This window comes from Pollachius pollachius, assembly GCF_949987615.1.
Source record: "Pollachius pollachius genome assembly, chromosome: 5".
Lineage (NCBI taxonomy): Eukaryota > Metazoa > Chordata > Actinopteri > Gadiformes > Gadidae > Pollachius > Pollachius pollachius.
The window spans coordinates 16618501-16639808 of NC_136938.1; the positions used below are offsets into that span (position 1 = coordinate 16618501).

Consider the following 21308-nt stretch of genomic DNA (forward strand, 5'->3'; position numbering starts at 1 on the left):
AAACACATGTGTGCAAGTGTTTGCATGTATGTATGTATGTATGTATGTATGTATATATGTATGTATGTGTACTGTTGACAACTGTTGATGTGGTTTTCTTCCATATATGTGTATATATATAAATACACCTATATATATATATATATATATATATACACATTTATGTTTTTCTCATTATATATTGTTTTTTGTAAGAATCCCATCCAGTCTGGCGTGCCCCCGTGGGTTAGGTAAGGGCGTACTCAAACGTCCCCTTCTCCAGCCCCTCGATGCCGTCGGCCCAGTTGGAAGACGGCATGCTGCTGTAGGGGTCAAGCAGGATCCTGAAGCACCTCACGATCAGCAGGCCCAGGAAGACCAGCAGCATGCCCACGAAGGCAAACGCTGTCTTCTGCTCCAGAGTCAGTGAGTGCGCCATCATGTCGTTCCCGCTCATGGCAGACAGGGAGTGGTTGTAGTGGACGCTGCACATTGTAAACCGACATCCCCACACCTCATGTCTCCTCTGATTGGCTCAGGCACCTAGATGTCTGCATGCTACCTGGACAGGACATATACATATATGTATGCCATTAGATATCGCTATATCTTTATATAGATTGATATATCGATCAATATGTTTACATCCATCATCTGTTATATTATTGTTTTATTCAGTGTATGAAATATATATGGATTCATATTTATCTGTTTTTCATATTATCCATATATTAATGTGTATTTTTTGGAAGGAGTGTCCTTTGTTGGGGTTCTGAGAACAGTACAGAACATAACAGCCTCACTGCTTATGGCTCCCGACGTAGTGCTGCCCTCCTATTGTTTGCCTATGTGCCTGCACATTGTGTTGATGATAATAAAGTTTAATTGAATATTCACTGCAGACAGCAGGAGAGGAGGATATGAGTATGTATAATAGAGGTAATATACACAATAAAAAAGTGTCCGATGAGCTGATGATGCAAAGCAGATAAACGTGATCTAAAAATAGCCTCCCTAGACTATGGTATAAAACATGTGTCCCGGCTTGTCCTGCTGTGTTTCTCTCCTTTGCAGGGAAACAGGTCAAATAAACCAGAGGAACACAGGCATAAAAGGGGAGGAGAGGTACTGCATTATCACAGGTTGGGTCAAAGCATAGAATAAAAGACACATCTGCAACGGTATCACATTAAATGTTATACAGCCACGTATAAAAACACCTTTTAAGTGAAGGTAATGAAGACCGGCACTGATGCATGCTACCTAGTCCATTGCGAAACACCTAAGTGTTGGTATTAAAGGCACAAACCAAAACATCACAGCCAACGATCCATACGTTAAGAAAGAAAAGCACTGTGTACCTGTTGCACGTGAACAGATGCCTGCCAAGGAGTGTAATTCCATTGGGAGACAACGCAGCCATGGAGAACAAGAAATCACAACTCGGGGACAATAATGTAGTCATAAAGCCAGAGATGTTCCCTCTTTCGTCATTCCAAATTGTTCCCGAGTCCGTGCAGCAGGTGGCTGGAGCCAGAGGGAGTGGATTGCTGTGTGTGTGTGTGTGCAGAGGGAGAGAGGGACGAACTGACAGCAGGAAAATAGAAAATAGGAGCGATCAGAGAAGATTGAAAGGGCAGGAGATGTATGAAGACAGTGTGCATGGGCATTGCATGCATGTGTGAGGGGAGAGAAAGCAAGGCAGAGGAGGAGGAAGGAGCAGAAGGGTGGGGATGATGTAGTCTGCCAACAGGGGGATCGACTGCAATGAGAGAAATGTGTGATGCGGCGGGTTGTGCAGGGGGGGGGGGGGTGAGTGTGGGGAGAGAAAGAGAGATAGAGAAGAGAGAGAGAGAGAGAGAGAGAGAGAGAGAGAGAGAGAGAGAGAGAGAGAGAGACGCAGGCGACTCACCAATGTTATTGTTTCATCCTCATACACCTGTTGCTGCAGCCTCTCCCGCCACACACTTCCCCTGTTTTCTGAGCCCATGTAGCAATATCCACCGAGCCGTCCATGCTGTTGGTGCTGCTTCCACACGTTACAAAGAAACCAAACAAATAGAACATATACAAAGAGAGTGAGACAGAGGCAGACCCAGGGAGAGAGGGAGAGAGAGAGAGGGAGAGAGAGATGGGGCATACGAGAGAGAAGATCGATTGCGCAAAAGAGATACAGGGAGGGGTGTGTGTGTATGAGTGTGTGTGTGTGTGTGTGTGTGTGTGTGCGTGTGTGTGTGCGTGTGTAGTGGGTGGTGGTGAGAGGGTGGGGATCAAGCTGTGATCCTTCTTCTCCGAGAATAAGCTCTCCTCTTCATGCTCATCTACTTGCATGCCTCCTACTCATTATCATTCCTCTTCCCCTATCTCTCACTCCAGGAACGCACACACACACACACACGCTTGGTTCCTGCTGCATGGCAACCACTTGTTAGTCACACTAAGATGGTCCGCAGACCTGCTCATTCACAACAAGGCTCAGTCAGACACGTCAGGATGGATGCAGACGCAGCGTTACAGGCACAGCCTTTTTGGTTCAGGGATATTCCTTTCATATTTTCTCTTCCTGTCCTCTATCTAGTATGCCTTTGTCGCGTCCACTGGGATTTTGGCGCTCTCCTCAGATACACCCCTCGAGGATGTGAGAGGAATGTCGAGGTTTTAGCCTCAGAGGAGAATCGCTTCCTCTTATCTCCTTCCTTTCTCTCATCCGCCCTTCCATCCTTGCTTCCGTACTTCCTGGGCATGGAATGCTGGCGCAATGGTATTGTCAGTAAAGAGGGAAGGAGGGTGGCTCACACCCAATTCCTTCCTCCCCATACCTCCTTGCCTCCTCTCTTACGTCCTTCCTTTTCCGTGTTGGTGGTACAGAAGGGAAGCGATATCCCCCCCCCCCCCCCGAGGTTGGTTGGTTTGTTTTTTAATTGGCGCAGCTTGCTCTGGTCAAATTGAATTAGCCTTTCAGCTTAAAGGCTCACGACGCCCCGCTCCCCGAGGATGATGAGGCAGAGGGGAGATTGGCACTTAAAGAAACCCCACCATGCTTCCCTCCCTACAGCAGCCGGGACAACAACAACAGCGCTGGATTGAGGGAGAAAAAACTGGCCACACTCTACTGGATGACCAAAGCTATATAAACTCTCTATGTCAGTGTGATTCTGTGAAATACGTTTCTGTGAAAATAAATTATTTTGCTCTTTGTGATGTGAACAAGGTCTCAGTGCATGCTGGGGAAGCATGCATGATTAGGATGTACAGTATATTATCAATGAGGGTACAGCTCCTAGCAGGCTGCTGACATGTCATATTTCACACAAAGTGAGTTTTATTGCTTTTAACCAGATAGGATACTACGCTAAAAATACATTTGGTCTTCGCCAAGACATTAAGCCTTATTGTGTGTGACTGAGCTAAGTAAAAAAAAATTATATGCACGCACTCAAATAAAATGTTACAAAAACATTTATTCCAGAAATGTTTACGAAATGTAAGAGTGATATGCTTACTTGAACCCTAACACAACAATAACACAGAAAAACATAAACTTGCGTCAATGAAAGAATACTATAGCCCTTAATAATACATTAATAATGAAAGCCTCTTCACAGTCGGACATTGGATTAGATGTCAGTCCTTAACCCAAATCCATTAGATGACAATTGGCTTGCTGTTTAAAGAGTCTTCATGCTCAGTCACTGGCACAAAGTTTGAACCATGTTGCGTAATGCTATCCATAGGACAATAGGGTAAGGTTTGCCCTACACTTTTTTATTTTTGCTGACAAGAAAAAAACTAACTAGGCCTGGTTCTAATTGATAGTAACACATAATCCCCTATCAACACTGACACAATCCTGTTCCATGGTGTGCAACAAAAGGAATTTCCATACATCAGAACATGGTAATGCGACATTAGGCCGGATTTCCCTGTAGTAATACTGCAGCAAACACTAATCCTCTTGTGGACGCTATGAAAATGAAATGCAGAGTCCACTGTGAGTTTAATTTCACCTATAAAGAGGATCATAACAAGCTAAAGCAAGAGAGCAGTGAAATGAATGACGGTTGCCTCTAATTAAAAGTATCTTCCAGGAGTGCTGAGCTCTGCTGATTAGTATAGCAGGGGTCAGGAGAGTTGCACGTCATTACACCACCAAGCTGATGTATTCCTATTGCTGTTCATGTTTGATAGCCTTTCTTTAATCCTTCTTTCCTTGTAAAGCCAACCGGGAAATAGGTTATACCCCCTCCTTCTTCTTCTTCTTCGGCAGATTTTGGTGTCTGCCCCACCAAGACATTTTAACACAACTTTTTGTCAAACACAGGTTTGCAATGGTGAAAGAGACGAGATCATGGGAAAACCACATCATGATAAACTGATTAATCAAGATGAGGTTTGTATAAAGAAAGAATTTGTTGTGTTTAGAAGAACACACAATAAAGGTTTAATAAAATTATTTATTTATTTTATTAAACCTTTATTTAACCAAGTCTCATTAAGATTAACATCTTGGAGAGAGACCTGGCCAAGAAAGCAGAATCAAAGAAACATTCATTTAGATTTCACACAAACAAACATATAAAATGCACACTTATCATACAATTTACAGTTTGGGGATTTCATAGGAACCGAATTAAACACAGGGACAATTTCCAATACTTCCAGGTTCAAGGTCCTCAGTGTGGATCAAAAGGCATCATATGAAATCAGTTCTGACAATTCTAAGTGTCCCTGGAGGGTGTTTCATGCAAAGGGGGCTGCATATTTAAAAGCTTTCTTTCCGAGCACAATGCGAACATGCGGAACAGACAACTGCAGAACATGCAAGAACTGAACTGCAAGCTCAGGCTGTAATGGTTTTGGCTTCCAAGGGGATATGTACATAAGTAAGTGGAGACCAGATCAAGGGTGGTTTACAAATCAAACTCAGCCAATGGGTATGCCTGCGTACACAGAGATGGCTAATCAGATTTTGCAAGTTACAAGTTACAATGGTGAGTTAGATGTTTATAACCAATGACAAATCGCAAGGCACAATGATACACATCGACCGCAAACATTGGGCAGAAGCACTCATACAACCAGTCATCATCATCTAGTAGAGGCAAGAAGGCTGAAGAAGTGAATTTGTTCCTGCAATTTGTTCTGTCACATTCAAGCATTCTGGGTCGAGCCATTGCCTAATGGCTAATGGCGAATCCACAATTCGCCACGGCTACAATATGGATTTATTTTTATTTTCTAACAAATCTATTTTCTGAATAAAGCTTCAAAATATAATATGAATATTTTAATTTCATCATAATGGATAATTATTTTTCATAACATACTAATTCCAACCATTTCTGCAATATAAAGGTAAGGGTAGGCCTAAAATAGGTCTAGGATCAAGATAAGAAGTGGATGATTTAATTCAAACTCGAGAGACAACTGTGTTTTAAAATACTACAAAGCAGATTGAAATTACAAATATAACCGCAAGCGGTGATTAACAGGGTCTGAGCAAAATTAAAAGTCAAGAACACACTAATGGAAGCTATATAAATATGACATATAATTATAAAGGAAAGATATTGATGAAGATGTTCCACTTAATGCAATACTGTGCCTCAGCTTTCAGGTGTACTGCAGAGCAATGGCTGAATGTATTGTTCAGCTTGTACATAATGCTCTAATCCGGATTCATACTCTCAACCTAAGGATCACCTGTACAGAGCATTATCCCATTGAGCCACTTATAAACCTGAACTGCAGCCTCATTCACATGGTCAAAATGTCTATTGATAAGCACACAACATCCAGCAAACTCCAAGCACACATTTCTCAAGTGAATTAAGGGCTTTCTCAAAAGCATATACCTGAAAAATCTTTGAAATTCTGGGGAAATTAAACATTTGTAGTCAAGAACACTAACGGAAGAAATATAAATATGACAGAGTTAATTATGAAGGAAAAATGGTTAACGAAGAAGTTCCCCTTAATGCCATACTGTGTCTTGGCAGTCAAATTCTTGGAAACTAATGAGCCGGAATGTTGATTGCCTGATGAATTTCAGGTGCTATTCAATGGTGTGTTTCTTAAATGAGTGGCAATGACAGAATGTCATGTTCAGCTTGTTCATAATGCTCTAATCAGGATTCAAACTCTCAACCTAAGGATCACCAGTACAAGGCATTATACCATTGAGCAACTGACATTCCTGAACTGCATGAAGCCTCATTCACATGGTGAAAATGTCTATTGATAAGCACACAACATCAAGAAAACTCCAAGGACACATTTCACAAGATAATTAAGGGCTTTCTTAAAAGAGTTAAGATCTGAAAATTTGCACGGTAAATGATAGCCACCTAATGATAGCCATATGGTAGTTATGCAATAACAAAATGGTCATATAGGAAAAATGTGTTGAGACTGTGGACGTTTGGCTTTTCTATGAAATTGTTGGAAAAGTAAACATTTTTAGAGCAGAAGACCAGGGTGAAAAAGATGCATCTGATTTTAGAGATTAATATGATGAAAGAATTTTGAGTCCAGATCAATCTGGTAAGGAGAAATAAGGCTAGTTCATATTTTTGTTAAATAGCACCACCTTTGGGTGCAGTACCAGACTTTGGGTTTATTAGTAGTGGGGGGTATTGGTATCCACCTAATAATAGTCGTATGTTTTTTAATACAATAACAAAATGGTCATATAAGAAAAATGGGCTAACTGCTCCAACTTTATTGGCCATTATTTTTCAAATGGAACTAAATAAAACAAATTATGTTTGATGATTTTTGTGAGGCTTGGTCTAAAGATTTTATGTGGCTATTTTGGTGAATTTTTGATTATTTTTGTAGCCTGTGAATCATTTTATCATGTTTGGCTTTAATATGAAATTGTGGGAAAAGTAAACATTTGTTTTACAGGGTTTTAAAGATGCATCTGATTCTAGAGATTAACATTATGAAATAATTTTGAGTCCAGGTCAATCTGGTGAGGAGAAATAAACCTAATTCATGATTCTTTTTACAATAGCGCCACCTTTGGGTGCAGTACCACAGATTTGGGTTTATGGGTAGTGGGAGTCATTGGTAACCATACCTGAAATTGTTAAGAGTTTTCGACTTACGGTATAGGCTGCAGCATGACTTTTACAGAATTTGAGGGGAAACGAAAACGTTACAGAAACATTTGGGGACCAAGCAGCTTCGCTGCTCGGACCCCTAATTAATAATTCCCTTTCCCACGTACTAGGGAAAACTAAATATTATGGCTATTGTTATACACGGATCGTTCATACTACATACAGAGTATTAAGTACTATTAGTATTATTCGTCCAGACCTTAATAGGTCTGGACGAATAATGATTTGCAAATTACCAACTAAATGAATGACCCTGAAGCGAGCGGGAATTTAGCTGGCCACAGCCAGCCACCAAGTCTCGCGTTGGTGGACAAGCTCACCGCTGCAGATTTCAAACTGCGTAGCTACATCATCTTGTATTGTGTATGCTAAACAAATCATGGAGGATTTAAATGATTGTGATTTTCTGACAGAGCAACCAACTGAACAACCGACTGAACAAACGGAGTCCGAATTTGAGAATGTAGTTGAGGAGAACACCAATGGAGTGAAAACGTAACTAAGAATCTTTGTTTTACGTCTGTGCAGAGGTTAGCAAACGTTGGCTAAGATGGAGAGTCGTTCAGCTTGCCATTACAGCTAATACATTGACTAACGCAGCTTATACTATCATCGGTGGTGGTCAGCTTGTTGATAAGGCGGTAGTTCGTTTTATGCGCGAAGCGTCAATGAACTGCCCTATTGCCTTGCTAATAATTGCAAATACGCCAAAAGAAATGCCTTTGCTTTAATATACCAGCTAGTCAAATCTCCTAGCCACCGCCATGTTCAGCTACATAGACATTGTAGCGTTAGCTACGCTAAGCTAATCTAATAACGGGGTTTCTTTTATTTTCTGTAAACAACTTTAGTACATTTTTGATGGGACTGTATTTTAATAAACACGTCGTGAGTTAACTTTCATGATCGATAACCCATTAAGAAGCTCTATTCTTAATCCGAATGATGTACCTTATGTCTTTCAACACCTTAATGTTACTTGCGGGTGTATGATTGATTCAATACACAATCGATGAATGCCTATTTTGATATACGGCTCTGTGTACTTTTTAGAGATGGCGAAGAATCCTCAACGCTATCTGATCCGAAGGAGAAGGCGCTTGCGAACAGAAGAGGAAATAGGCACCATCCATACAAAAATGGTGGTGTAGGAGACAAGAAGGGTGGTCAAAGGAACCGGGTGTTCATAAGCAACATTCCGTATGATATGAAGTGGCAGGCAATTAAAGATCTGATGCGTGAGAAAGGTAATCCCGCCTGCGCTGAAGGAGGTCCTTCCTCATTTGACTGAACTACTCTTCTCTCTTTCTTATCAGATTGAGCAGGCTGCTAACATCAGTCAGACTTTCCTAACTTTTTGGAAGTACTTGTGAAGATGATTTGGGCAAGTAGTCTATGGGATATAAGTCTATTGGGTTCAATTCACTTTTACGGTTGGACACCCATTTAGTTTGGACTGAAATGTCTGTGGGAAAAGGTAGATTATCTCTGTTTATTTAATGGTATTGTCAGCTCCTAAATGTAACCTCAGACCTGTAGTGGTATCGACTGTTGTACAATTGTGTTGTCTTTATAAATGAATGATATGCATTGTCCTTGAACTATGGGGTCTTCGAGAGCCTGTATGAAAGGTGAACGGACCTTTTATGATGAACGTTACAAACTGCTATGATTGGTATCTCGTTGACCAACTGATCCATGTTGAATTTCCCAGGTTGTCTGTAGCTGGGTTTCAATTTTGGCCGTGACCTGTGATTGTATCAGTGTCCTGCCCAGGAAGGCATGGTGTTGTCTGGTCGGGGCTTGGTCTGGGCTGAATGTTGCTCATGAATTGGTCTTCTCCATCTGTAGCGGCATTGCCAAGGCCAACGGCGACGTGAACGTGGTGTCTTAAATCCCTTTTGTTCTCTTGGTATTTTTCCTTTTGTATGTCTCATGTAGTTGGTGAGGTTACATACGTGGAGCTCTTTAAGGATGCAGAAGGAAAGTCAAGGGTAAGTGATGTGGGTGATTCGCTGCAAGAGGTTCTAAAAGCCCCCGGCAGCTTTTTTAAAAAAAAGTTAACTTACTGGTGTTGATTGATTATTTTGGGTTTGTCAGTTACCGAACTGGAGGTGGGTTGTGTCACGAGCCTGAACGTTGGCTACAGATGGATACTTCTATTGAAAGGTTGAAGTCTTGTTGATTCTGGAAAACTAGTCTTAACTTATTTGACGGTTAAATTCTTGTTTTGTTGTGGTCATTTCAATTGGTTTCAAAGATTGTCTGTTTGGCTATTTTCCAAAGGGAAATGTGGAGTGTGTGATTCTGGTTTTATTCATTGATCTTGATTCCTTGCCTCAAAATCTCAAATTACTATCGTTTTTTTGTAAGTGCCACATTTCTCGTCTAACAAAAGACTTTATATTGAACACAAATAACATGCCTTACTCTACAGCACTAAAGCCACATGAGGTCACAACAAAGATTTCTCATTTGTTGCAATATATAAACTGAACCTCCTAACTGAAATTTCTGAACTCTCTGCATTTTAATATTTGTCTACAACCTTCTAATTGTAAACTAAAAGGTTAAATTCTGTTAAGAATGGTGACATGGAGTTTTTTTTTTTAAACATTTCTCTAACACCATTATCTTTCAAGACCAAACAGGTAATCTTCCAAATTCATATTTAATTGAGTGCTTTGCCTAACGTTTTACACATTTATCCCTTTTGCCCTTAAGTTTAAGGAAAAGAATAGAGCTGGCACATCCAGCTCCCAGCCAAACACAGTGATGTTAAGATTTGGAACTACTTGAAAGCCCGTTGAGAAGTGTTTGTTTTCTATGCTGTAAACGTAACATTATGTTGTTTATCTCCTTCACTGCTGGATGTCACTTTGTTTCCTGCTTAGGGTTGTGGGTGAGTAAATATATTATGGTCTCCTGTGTATTCTCTTTCTATCCCATTTGTTCTCGGTACCCCATATTCCAAGTGTGTTGGGCTCAACCAGTGCCTGTGCTGTCCTTGCCTCCCCAGTGTGGTGGAGTTCAAAGACGAAGAGTTTGTGAAGAAGGCTGTGGACACCATGAATAAGCATGACCTGAGTGGTAGGCCACTCAACATCAAGGAGGTGTGGACTATTGGACATAATGCATCAAATTCAATGCTGATTTATATCAACGTAGTTGATGTTTAGATTATTAGTACAATGTGTCCCCGTAAACACACTCCCTTCTCCTCATGCTCCAGGACCCGGACGGTGAGCACGCCCGCCGGGTGCTGCAGCGCATGGGGGGGATGATGCCGGGTAGCCGGGGGCCAGAAGGAGGCCCAGGCGGGATGAATCTGCCTCCCTCCCTTGCCAACAGCCTCAACATACCACCGGACATCCTCAACGCTATGCAGGCCGGTCGGCTGGGCACCACAGTGTTTGTGGCTAATGTAAGGGCACCCGCACTTCGTCCTAGACCCTGATCAGAACTAGTCTTGTAAGGGAGTATTCAAACTTGATATGGTGGTGTTGGTTCTTCTCCTAGCTGGACTTCAAGGTGGGCTGGAAGAAGCTGAAGGAGGTGTTCGCCATGGCGGGTGTAGTGAAGCGGGCCGACGTGAAGGAGGACAAGGACGGAAAGAGCAGGGGAATGGGAACGGTCACCTTTGAGCAGCCGCTGGAGGCCGTGCAAGCTATATGTATCCTGCAACCCGTTGGCACTCCAGCAACCATTTAAACTTGCACAAACACACTCTTAACAGCAATGCAAGCCTTTATTCCTTAATATTGATTTACAGCCATGTTCAACGGACAGATGCTGTTTGACAGACAGATGCACGTCAAAATGGTACGAGTTGCATTTATCCAGGGATTCACTGATTTACATTTATTTACTGCAAATACCTTATTCCAACTAATGAGACCCAGTCCCAATTGGATCTATTACTTTTAACTTACAAATCAAGTGAATTAAATGTAATATCTGAAACTAAAGTGTTAATTGCAAATTGATGGGTGCTATAATCAGTGCATCTCTACCAAAAGGTTATCAATATTGTTCAAATCTATAAGAACATGTGCTTCAATGTGTTTGTAGTTTACAAATTCTTGTTTCATTTTAGGATGAGAAGTCACTACCAATTGAAGACTTCCGTCAAGTGGAAAAAGCACCTCTGTTGCCACGTAAGTTTGCATCAGTTTTGACACCCACAGCTATCAATATAACCAATGATGTCTTCAAAGGCAAAGACTGTACCATATAAAGTTCTCAATCTATTCAGAAAAAGCTGTCAGGGTTCCCACAGTGCTCTATAAGTGATGGAGGGCAGCCCCTCCAGACAATGCAACCAATGCCCTTCACACTACGATTGCGTTTAAAAAGACTAATGCCCAATTAAACACAGTTGCAAAATGGAACACATGCAACCAAGTAAAATAACGGATGAACATTTTGACTCATTAAAAATAAAGAAATGGGGAAAGGAATACTAATTGATAAAACCAAGTGGCTCATTAACTTTCTATCTTTTTTGGGGATTTAATAGCAGAACTACGTAATGCAAATAAATGAATGTACAACTACAAGGTTTCTTGACCAAGCTGCTGTCAGAATCCAACGCTGACACGGGACCACAAAGTACCTTACAAACTGCCAGTACAGGCAGAGGGTTGACTCTGTTAAGGTGGAGCACATGGAAAAGCTTTCAGGATGGCCCATTGACCCACTGATTTTCCCTGTGATCCATAGAAGAAAAGTCGATCTACCCGCCAACCCCCAAAATCGATCAGTACATGAGGTTTTAAATTGTAACAGGATTTACTCCAAAAATATTTGAACAAGTTATCAACTGATTGCAATAATGTAAACACACCAGGGCAAACCGATGTCAAGAGGAAGAAAACTATTATGTGAAGTTTTGAATTGATTCAGTATCATAGAATATAAGAATTGCGATTCTTACATGGATTGTTTTTCTTATTTTAGTCTACATACCGTCATCTGAATGTCTGCTTAATCTTCAGTTGTTCTCTCTTCTCATCCTGTTTGCAGGGGGTCTTGGGGGCATTGGGATGGGCCTGGGACCAGGTGGGCAGCCTATCAATGCAAACACTGTTGGTGGAGGTGGAGGCATGGGCTCCATGGGGCCTGGAGGTCAGTACCTAGACGTCTACAACTGTGCAATTAATTACACAGTAAATGTATCAACCGTTGTGCCATTATGTGCAGTCACGTGCTATTTAGGCTTATCCACTCACTGCAGTTTTTTTTTTCTCTTCCATTGTCATGTTGAATGTCATAGCGTGTATGTTGAACAATGCTGACACACCTGTTGTCTCCCTTAGGTATGGACGGTCCTGGGTTCAGCGGTATAAACAGACTGGGCGGAGGTAACATTATTTTCTTTTGTTTGCGACTGCTCTTCCTTCGTTCTCTCAGTGCATCCGTCCAGCTGTCCCTTATTTTGCTGCACTATGCATTTAAATGTGTTGCTGGCCTCCCACAGGAATGGGTGGTGGTGGTGGAGGCTTCGGGGGCATGGATAATATGGGCAACATGGGACATGGCATGACACCCATGGGCCGAATGGGAGGTAAAAATGGGAGGAAATGTACTATTTTTTTTTTTAAACAATGTCTTCTCGCCTGCTAGAAGCGCGGACTGAAGAATGCTTGACAGTCTGTTTTTGATTTTTTTTTATCTGTTAAATTTTCTAATTTTTCTTTCCCATTTCCTCTTGACTAATGAATACATGTTCTCATCGTCAGGAATGGGTGGTATGGACTTTGGACGCAATGACATGCAGATGAACCAGGGATTCGGGAATTCCTTTGGAACAATGGGTACGTGCTGGTTTGTTCCTGACTACCTCACCGTCATTCACTCTTCAATTACTGTTGCTGCCTATATTATTGGACCAGTGTTCTTGGCGGTATATTATAAGTGGATGCTTCTTCCCTTGCTTTCAATTCTAATTGGATGCGTGTTCTGTTGTGTTTTCTAACTGGATGCATGCTGGCATGCTGTCTCTCCTCAGCAGGTGGTTATGGTGGAGGCATGGGGAATGCAGGCATGGGTCAAATGGGCACTGGAATAGGTACATCACTCATTCCATCCCATCTCTCCAGCCCTGGTTTCTTTCCGTTTCTACATTTCTCCTTTTGATGAATCATCATTTCAGCCTGCCTAATCGGACACTAAAGTGGATACATGCTTGTGACGTGCATAACTATTGCCATTCACAATCATTGCGATTTGTTTTGTTTTTCTAAATGAATAACAAAGTGTATATTTAGCCAAATATTTGTAAAGCAAAAGGCGTCATACAATTATAAAGTGCAACTGATGAATGCTTCATTTAGACCGGCATGTTTTAACGGATATAAACCATGCCACAGCTTTAGCATCATCCTCAGAAGTTACCATGGCTACCAGAAAGCAACTTTTTTTTCCTATGGTTCAAATCAAAATCAGTTTAGTATTGCAGTAAACCACGTCTTGCTGCTTGCATGCCTATAATTAGAGCAAAGGTCCTGCGGTAGAGCATGGTTTCCTTTTAATTATATATATATAAATTGATTGTATTGTTTATCAGTAATCTCAAGATAAGTGACGTGTATGAGTTGTATTGTCAATCCCTTTACTATGAATGGAGAATATTGTAAACATGAAATATTAATGCAATCATTGCATTTGTAAATGTTGAATCGGCCTACCACACCCTTATCTGAACCCTATAGTGCCTGTTACGATGCAGTAGACTTTCATTTACATTTAGGGCATTTAGCAGACGCTTTTATCCAAAGCGACTTACAATAAGTGCATTTGTTACAATAAGTACATTTGTCATAAGAAGTGAGTGACTTTCAACATCATAAGTGATAAACAATGGATAATAAAGATAATAATTGTTATATAACAAGTCGTTACACAAATCAAAATGGTGGAGTATTAATGGTGTGGTCTGTGTATGTTTTGAATTGCAGGTGGTGGGATGGGCAACATGGCGATGGGCTCTGGTGTTAACCGCATGGGCATGGCTGGGATGGACATGAGCCGGGGATTCGGGGGCTTCGGAGGGGCCGGCCGGGGCTCCGCCCACATGGGCGGAGCCATGTCCGACCGCGTCTCTGGGGCCAAGGGAGGCTGCGTGATATTTGTGAGAAATGTAAGTGCAGGAATGTCCTCCGTCTGCAAGCCTGAAACATATCCTCTGCCAACTTGATTTTATGTCTGCGGAAACCACTCCTTCATTGTAATATATCTATATATATTTTTTTTACAAGGATTGTAATTCTTTGTACTAAATCCCCGTAATCACAAGTTTTCTTTGTCCCACAGCTCTCCTATGACCTCAATTGGCAGAAGCTGAAAGAGAGCTTCAGCCACTGCGGTAGGTCTCTTCATAGATTATAAACTGCTCATTTAATTCCAAAGCTACATTATTTTTATCTATTTAGTAAAAAGTCCAAACTCCACCGATGAGTTCAACAGACGGTTGAAAAGCCACTACATCTTCTGTTTCGGGGATCGCGGGATTCAGTTAAACCCCTCCTGCATGTCTCTGGTGTGACCCGCAGGCCAGGTGATGTTCGCAGACGTCAAGATGGAGAACGGCAGGTCCAAAGGCTGCGGCACAGTGAGGTTCGACTCCCCGGAGGGCGCAGAGCAGGCCTGCAGGATGATGAATGGAACCAAAATCAACGGCCGAGAGGTGGATGTCCGCATAGACCGCAACGTCTAGACGCCACGAATACCCCCCCCCCACGGCAGCGACACAGTGTCCTTGCTCGCCAAATCTTTTTCGTTTTGTTTTAGAAACACTTTTAATTCCATATTTTCATGTCTACCCTGTCACAACATGTTGGTTGTTAATTAAATCTGTTTTATCTTTTTTGTAAACCCCCCATTTTTTTTCCGGTAGTTTAGTTGAATAAAGAAACTTTTTAATTTTTAAGTCTGCCTATTGTCTACCTACTTGTATAAATAAAGTGTTTTGGGACGATTCCATTGAACATACAATTATTGCCTACCCTGCAATAGGACATTGGCATACTTATATATTTGGTTAATTTTTGATTAAAGAGGTAAAAAATTTAAATCAAGTTTAAATATTTTATTTCCTGAGTTTGGTCATTAAGGTTAATTTAAATGACCTTATGCCACTGCTTACAACACGCATTTCATGGTCATGTCGAAGTCTTCAGCATTCATATGAACAGCCATGGTATCCCAGAAGGTATTTCAGAACGTGAATTAACAGTTGGTGTAGGCTGGTTTTTGGCAATCATAGAAAACACTTTAAACAAGACCAGCGGGGATGAGGGACCATTCGTTGTAGTAGATAACCCTCTGCCTTCCATAACACAGCTTGAAGCTTACTTTGGTTCTATGAGGTATCAATCGAAGAGTTCAGCTCCTGGGGGGCGTTTCACATATCAGTCGCTGCACAGTCGGATTGGGTTATTCCCGATGATTCCCAGTTCATACAGGATTGCCACAGTTGCAAACACGATGTAGCAGAAGAGAGATACTATGCCAAGCTTCCAGTCTAGCTTCCATCCATTGATATGGACTGCTACAAAGAGGAAGACTATGGACAGTAGAAGTGTGAAGGAAATGAAGAGCAGCCCTGTGCTGTTGACCTCCACAGGGTTTTCGGTGTCCACAAATGCTGTTTTAATGAACCAGGGCAGGCCCAGACATAGCATGTCGAAGACATTGGAGCCCACGATGTTTGACATGGCCATGTCTGCTTTTCCTGAAGAAAGAAATGAAAATGCGTTTAAATGATTGACATTCTGTCTATAAAGGAAGTAACCAAACCTTATTTATTATTTGACAATCACAAAAATGCAGGTTTTTGGTGTCAATACTGATCCCTTCACAACACACGCGATGCAAAAGCTTTGTTTGAAGGACAAGGTTTTTGTGTACCAAATAAACTACAAACTAGCCACTCCCTCTGATAACCTCTTCCATGCCAGTAAGTTGTACTCAAGCCTGTACTATCTACCTATACTTATAAGTGTACCACTGAGGTTAGGTTCCACTGGATATTCTCAATTATTGGTATTTATTCATTAATTCAACAAACAAACTCAAGGCCAGCTCCCCTTTTCGAATTGTTGTTGCAATGATCAAAATCACTCCTTTGGACTCTGAACTCACACATGTAAATCATTGATAAGCTTATCAGGATTTTTTTATTTAGGATCGTGAAGGTCACTGCACCACACTTGAAATGTTGCATTTGATTACTAGACTCCGCCATTAGCCTATTTTTGTTTAAAAAAGGTGTATATTCTACTTTCTGAAGAGAAAAACTCATATTGGAAGAATTTAAATTATGGTTACCTTCTCTGGCCACCATTACACTCGCTATGGTATCCGGTATGCTGGTCCCTGCTGCCAGAAGAGTCAGGCCCATAACAGTGTCCGGGATGCCCAGTGTCTCTCCTGTATGGGGAAGGAAATCCTGTTAGAGGCAACCAGGAACAAACAACATCCGAGCTGAGAATTACTTATCTTCTCTTGATAGAGGATATTAGTATTTGTATTTCTTCTATATACATTTAGTGCACCATTATACACTATCTAATTAATTAGATTGAGCTTTTGATATGTCCAGTTCACTTTCAGCAGACGTTCCTATTTGAGTTCATAAAAGCTGTATCCTCAGGACAGTATAATATTCTCCATGGTAACAAATATCATACACTTCACCTCGCAATCTCAGACCACGCACACACATATGTGAGCATACGCATGCACGCACACACACACACACACACACACACACACACACACACACACACATTCTTGAATGCATTCTGGAATTAGGATTAAGCAGGATTAGTTAGCTATGTTCTGTCTGAATATGGCCCATGGCTGCAGAGGGTTCATAACTTTACAGGAAATACCTGAAGCACTTGTAACCAATCACATACATTAAAGGAATTATAGCAATATAGCATTAACCACAATATCACCAATGATATTTTCTTAACATTTGTATGCTGTACTAATTAACACTGTTTAAACATACAGTATGCAGCAGGTTACACATGTGATCTCGTTCTCACACACACACACACACACACACACACACACACACACACACACACACACACACACACACACACACACACACACACACACACACATCCATTGAGAGGGTTGTCTCGGGGGGGGGGGGCAGTGGTACCTGGCCCATCCCGTGCCTGACCCTTCATGAGGCCTGATTCTCATGTGAGGACCTTTAAAACCAATCTGCCATAATAATCCTATTATACTGGAGGTCACATGATGCAGCTGTACCCCACATGCCGCAGCAAACACACACACACACACACACATACACACAAACACACACACACACACACACACACACACACACACACATACACAAACACAACCGAGTCACAGCTTACACCATGTGTGTGTATACAGTCACACTCTTCTCTCACATGACGCCCTAGAGGGGGACATGCAAGGCTCTAATTCTACTCCTGGGACTGTCTGAGAGCAATAACACGCACACACACACACACACACACACACACACACACACAAAGACAAAGGTATCCCAGGAATTACCCAGCAGACCCACATGTGATTCTGCAAACAATATTTTTTGCTCTCACTCAATCCATCAACATAGTTCCCTATCTAGCCCGGAATAGTGCCTTACACTTAGGTCCACTAAAAGAAAGCCAAGATAAGTAACGATGTGTGGACTTTTATTCCCACTGTTGAAACCATTTGCAGTTACCAAATTAAGTTTTAAATCATGCCATTAATAAACAACGTTTTTACCAACAATGGTGACCATCCACACCAGGATGTATGTGAAGGCAGAGATCCAGACAGCTGACATGAGGAAGGTCACCATGAACCACTTCTTCCAGAACCTTCTCCGGCAGTCAGGTATGGTCAGGAAAAGCAGAACGATGAGTGGCAGAGAAAGAACCCAGAAGATCCGTTTCACATCGCTCTCAGGCACCGCAAATACACTCTTGTTAGGCTCTGGGGACACCAAATACACAGAAAACACACATCAGAATGCTTGATTATGTGTGTGCAGTATTAAGACTAGTAATAATCGGATTTGGCTTAGTGTATGCTTCTTTGATATGATTTAATATTGTTTTTTTTATTTGTATATGTGTGTAAATGTGTGTGACTAGGTATGGATCAAGGTATATGTGTGTGTGTGTGTGTGTGCGTGCGTAGTGTCTGTTTGTGTGCAGAGTGTGTGACAGCATTATATGTTGGTTGACTCTAGAGGGATGGGCAGTGGTCGTGGTCATGTCACGGCAGTGGTAGACTCCGACGTGGTTCATGACCCCACCAAGGTGTGCCGTCCAGGAGTCAGGGTGTGTGTGTTGCTTCTGAAAGCCACCGGAGACCCAGCGACTCCTCCAGTTACCTTCTGGGATTTCGTTGAGGCCGTGCAGGCTGAGCGACAGGTGAGAGTAGCCGGAGTCATCCTGGAAGATCCCGCTGTCGGTCCGCGACCGGTTGTTGGCCCTCAGGCTGGTGTCGAAGCCCATCAGGGGCCGGGCCTCGTCAGGCCCCCCGGCGTTCTTCCCCAGACAGGTGCAGCAGGGGCTGAAGCGACGCAGGACAAACTCGCTGATGCGCAGGTCGAAACACAGCACCACGATGTAGACGCCGTACACCAGCAGCAGACAGGCCGCGTCGTACCTGCGTTGTACACACGCACCGTGTTATCAAGGGACGTCGGAAGGCCACATATAACGGAACGTCATTCTTCATAATAAAGATATGGATGGGTTGGCGGAACATGTACTGTACAATAAACTATTAGCATATTATGAGTTAGGAGGGTCTCACCAGTACACTTTGTTATCAGAGATGATGGCGATCACAGCGGAGACACTGATACCATAAGCCAGGCAGTCTCTGAACAGCGGCCAGCATGTCAGACGGCCAACCTGATGCACCAGGAAGTGACACGAGAAAGTACACGTTGACCGCGGTGTGCTTTCTTCCAATAAGCATGTTTTGATGTGAGTGAATGTGTGTATGTGTGTGTGTGTGTGTGTGTGTTTGTGTGTGTGTGTGTGTGTGTGTGTGTGTGTGTGCGTGTGTGTGTGTGTGTGTGTATGTGTGTGTGTGTGTGTGAAAGCATACCATAGAGGTCAGTAGTCCGCATGCAGCACAAATTCCTAGGAGGTTGTAAACGGCTGATCCAACTATAGTGCTCACTCCGATATCTCCCTTTGTGACAAACACCCCTGACACACACAAATAAGCACACACATACACACACACACACACACACACACACACACACACACACACACACACACAAACAACTTATCGTCAAATTAAGGATGAATGAGACATCATTAGTAACAGTGACTTTAACAAGGTGTTAAATGGAACTGCATTAAAAACACAGCTGGTGCCTGTCTTTGCGTTATCATGTAAGATAAGTAATTGTACTGCTGTTAGAATGATTGGGGTTGTACAACAGCCAGCATGGTTGTCCTGGTTACCTAAAAAGGCTGTGACCAATTCCGGTGCAGAGCTCCCAGCTGCCATGAAGGTAGCTCCAGCTACGTCCTGAGACAGTCCTAGGCCTGGTTCCGAAAAAATACATGATACATATAAATAGATAGTATAGCGCATTTTATATTATAATATGTAGCGTATATTCATATATTCAAAATAACTGCATCAAAAAAACATTTTGGAAGTTGAGACACAATTTAAAATTCTATATATTTATTAACTTTGACCATTGAGGGATTCATATGCCTTCATAATATTTTCATAACAAAGCTCAGCTTTCATCATTCTGAACAATTTTCTTTCATTGACTTTTCTTTCATAATGCATGGCTTTACTTAAGTTATTACACTTACGTTCACTTATGACCTCCAGAGATGGTAGAAAGTAATCATCACACACGATAGCGACCGCCAGAAACATGTAGAAAATGATCATAAAGTATATGACAAGTCCCCCATCTTTTCTCTCCCGGGCAGTAAAGAAACCTTCGGGGAACTCGGAGGACTGCGGTGGAACACATTCCGTCTCATTCTCTGTAAAGAGCCAAAAATAAATAGATAAACAGTAACACGGCTGATATGTGGAAAATTAACCAATATAATCATTTGCTGATAAATTAGGACTACAACAATGTTGTTTGGGGTGTACTCTGTTCGGCAAATTACACACAATTGCATGCAATTACCGCATTGGTTTAGCAAACATTTAAGATCCAATCGATTATTCACCCTAATTATCACGGTCTTACCAAGAGCCCGGCGGATCCGTGCAGAATGGGACGACTGTTTCGCTGTCGTAGCAGTGAATGAAATAAGATGAACAATGCAATACAAAAATACAACTAGCCCGAGAAAATATGGTATAAAATCCTTTCTTTTCTTTCTGTGCATAGCTGAGGTCGTACTCATTGTCTTTTGAGTCAAAAATTTGACAAGTATTTAATGAGAGTAATTAATCAGAAGTAGGCCTAATATGCCTTCCAAATATTGTTTTCTGGGTAGACCTATGCAATTCAATTCCGTGTATAAACGGCATCGATCATGACACTACACTACAAAATGCAGAAAGGAATAAATAGGGGGATAGAAAGCATCTTGTAAGGACTGCCATGCCCAGAATGGGGGATCACGAGATTCACTCATTCCACTCGACTTGGAAAGACTTTCAGCCTGGGGTGGTGTGAGAGGCCTGTTAGGTAATGGGTTCAAATGCATGAAATCACAGGACGGGAGGATTATAAACGTGGATGTTTGAAACAATGGATGGGCCTTCATAGTCTCTCAAGCAATGGTGTACGTTTTTCTTGAATTACAAAGTAGACCTAGCCTTATAACCTTTTCATAACAATTCGGCAAAAGGCCATAGGCCTAATTCTATTTGCCTAATTGTTGAATGTTATAGACGCAAATCGAATGACGCAAATATAAATTCGAACCTTAACTATAACAGCTGTTTTTTTTTTACTTTGTTAATCGTGATATTTTTCAGCGAATCGAGATGATTTCAGTGGTGGTGGCTTGGGTGCTGTGGTGGTTGCGGGGGTCGTTGTGCGAAATATGTTTGGGCATGCCCCTACCGTCGAGTTCACCAACTCATGTTGCTCTAATGCTCTCACTAAAACCCCCAAATGGAAGAGCATCTTTAAGCGCCCTGGTGCCCCTACACGAACAATATCATCAGTAGGCC

The 21308-nt window shown here is 41.9% G+C and overlaps 3 protein-coding genes across 6 annotated transcripts; 1 reads left to right on the forward strand and 2 right to left on the reverse strand.

Annotated features, from left to right (window-relative positions):
* Nucleotides 1-226: 226 nt before the first annotated feature.
* On the reverse strand, nucleotides 227-472 carry ctxn2 (cortexin 2; the record flags this gene model as incomplete). The annotated part of the gene is made up of 1 exon (XM_079736414.1): nucleotides 227-472. One exon carries the CDS (start codon nucleotides 470-472, stop codon nucleotides 227-229), a length of 246 nt encoding a protein of 81 aa, XP_079592540.1.
* Nucleotides 473-7423: 6951 nt separating this feature from the next.
* myef2 (myelin expression factor 2) lies at nucleotides 7424-15036 on the forward strand. 4 transcript variants are annotated; one of them, XM_079737354.1, is made up of 17 exons: nucleotides 7424-7601; nucleotides 8160-8353; nucleotides 9048-9100; nucleotides 10001-10008; nucleotides 10126-10219; nucleotides 10339-10530; nucleotides 10626-10779; nucleotides 10879-10928; nucleotides 11203-11263; nucleotides 12132-12233; nucleotides 12425-12469; nucleotides 12586-12672; nucleotides 12848-12922; nucleotides 13117-13176; nucleotides 14066-14247; nucleotides 14421-14472; nucleotides 14660-15036. In XM_079737354.1, exons 1-17 carry the CDS (start codon nucleotides 7486-7488, stop codon nucleotides 14821-14823), a joined length of 1689 nt encoding a protein of 562 aa, XP_079593480.1. In that variant the 5' UTR covers nucleotides 7424-7485; the 3' UTR covers nucleotides 14824-15036. The 4 variants fall into 4 exon arrangements, with proteins under 4 accessions (XP_079593480.1, XP_079593477.1, XP_079593478.1 ...); XM_079737351.1 differs by lacking the exons at nucleotides 7424-7601; nucleotides 8160-8353; nucleotides 9048-9100 and having other exon boundaries at nucleotides 9192-10219; nucleotides 13120-13176; XM_079737352.1 differs by lacking the exons at nucleotides 7424-7601; nucleotides 8160-8353; nucleotides 9048-9100; nucleotides 13117-13176 and having other exon boundaries at nucleotides 9192-10219.
* A 481-nt stretch (nucleotides 15037-15517) lies between these two features.
* slc24a5 (solute carrier family 24 member 5) lies at nucleotides 15518-20530 on the reverse strand (the record flags this gene model as incomplete). Its single annotated transcript, XM_079737257.1, has 9 exons — nucleotides 15518-15840; nucleotides 16437-16538; nucleotides 17898-18107; nucleotides 18511-18788; nucleotides 18939-19039; nucleotides 19239-19342; nucleotides 19607-19690; nucleotides 19976-20155; nucleotides 20371-20530. The coding sequence occupies 9 exons, from the start codon at nucleotides 20528-20530 to the stop codon at nucleotides 15518-15520; spliced, it is 1542 nt and encodes a 513-aa protein (XP_079593383.1).
* Nucleotides 20531-21308: the final 778 nt, after the last annotated feature.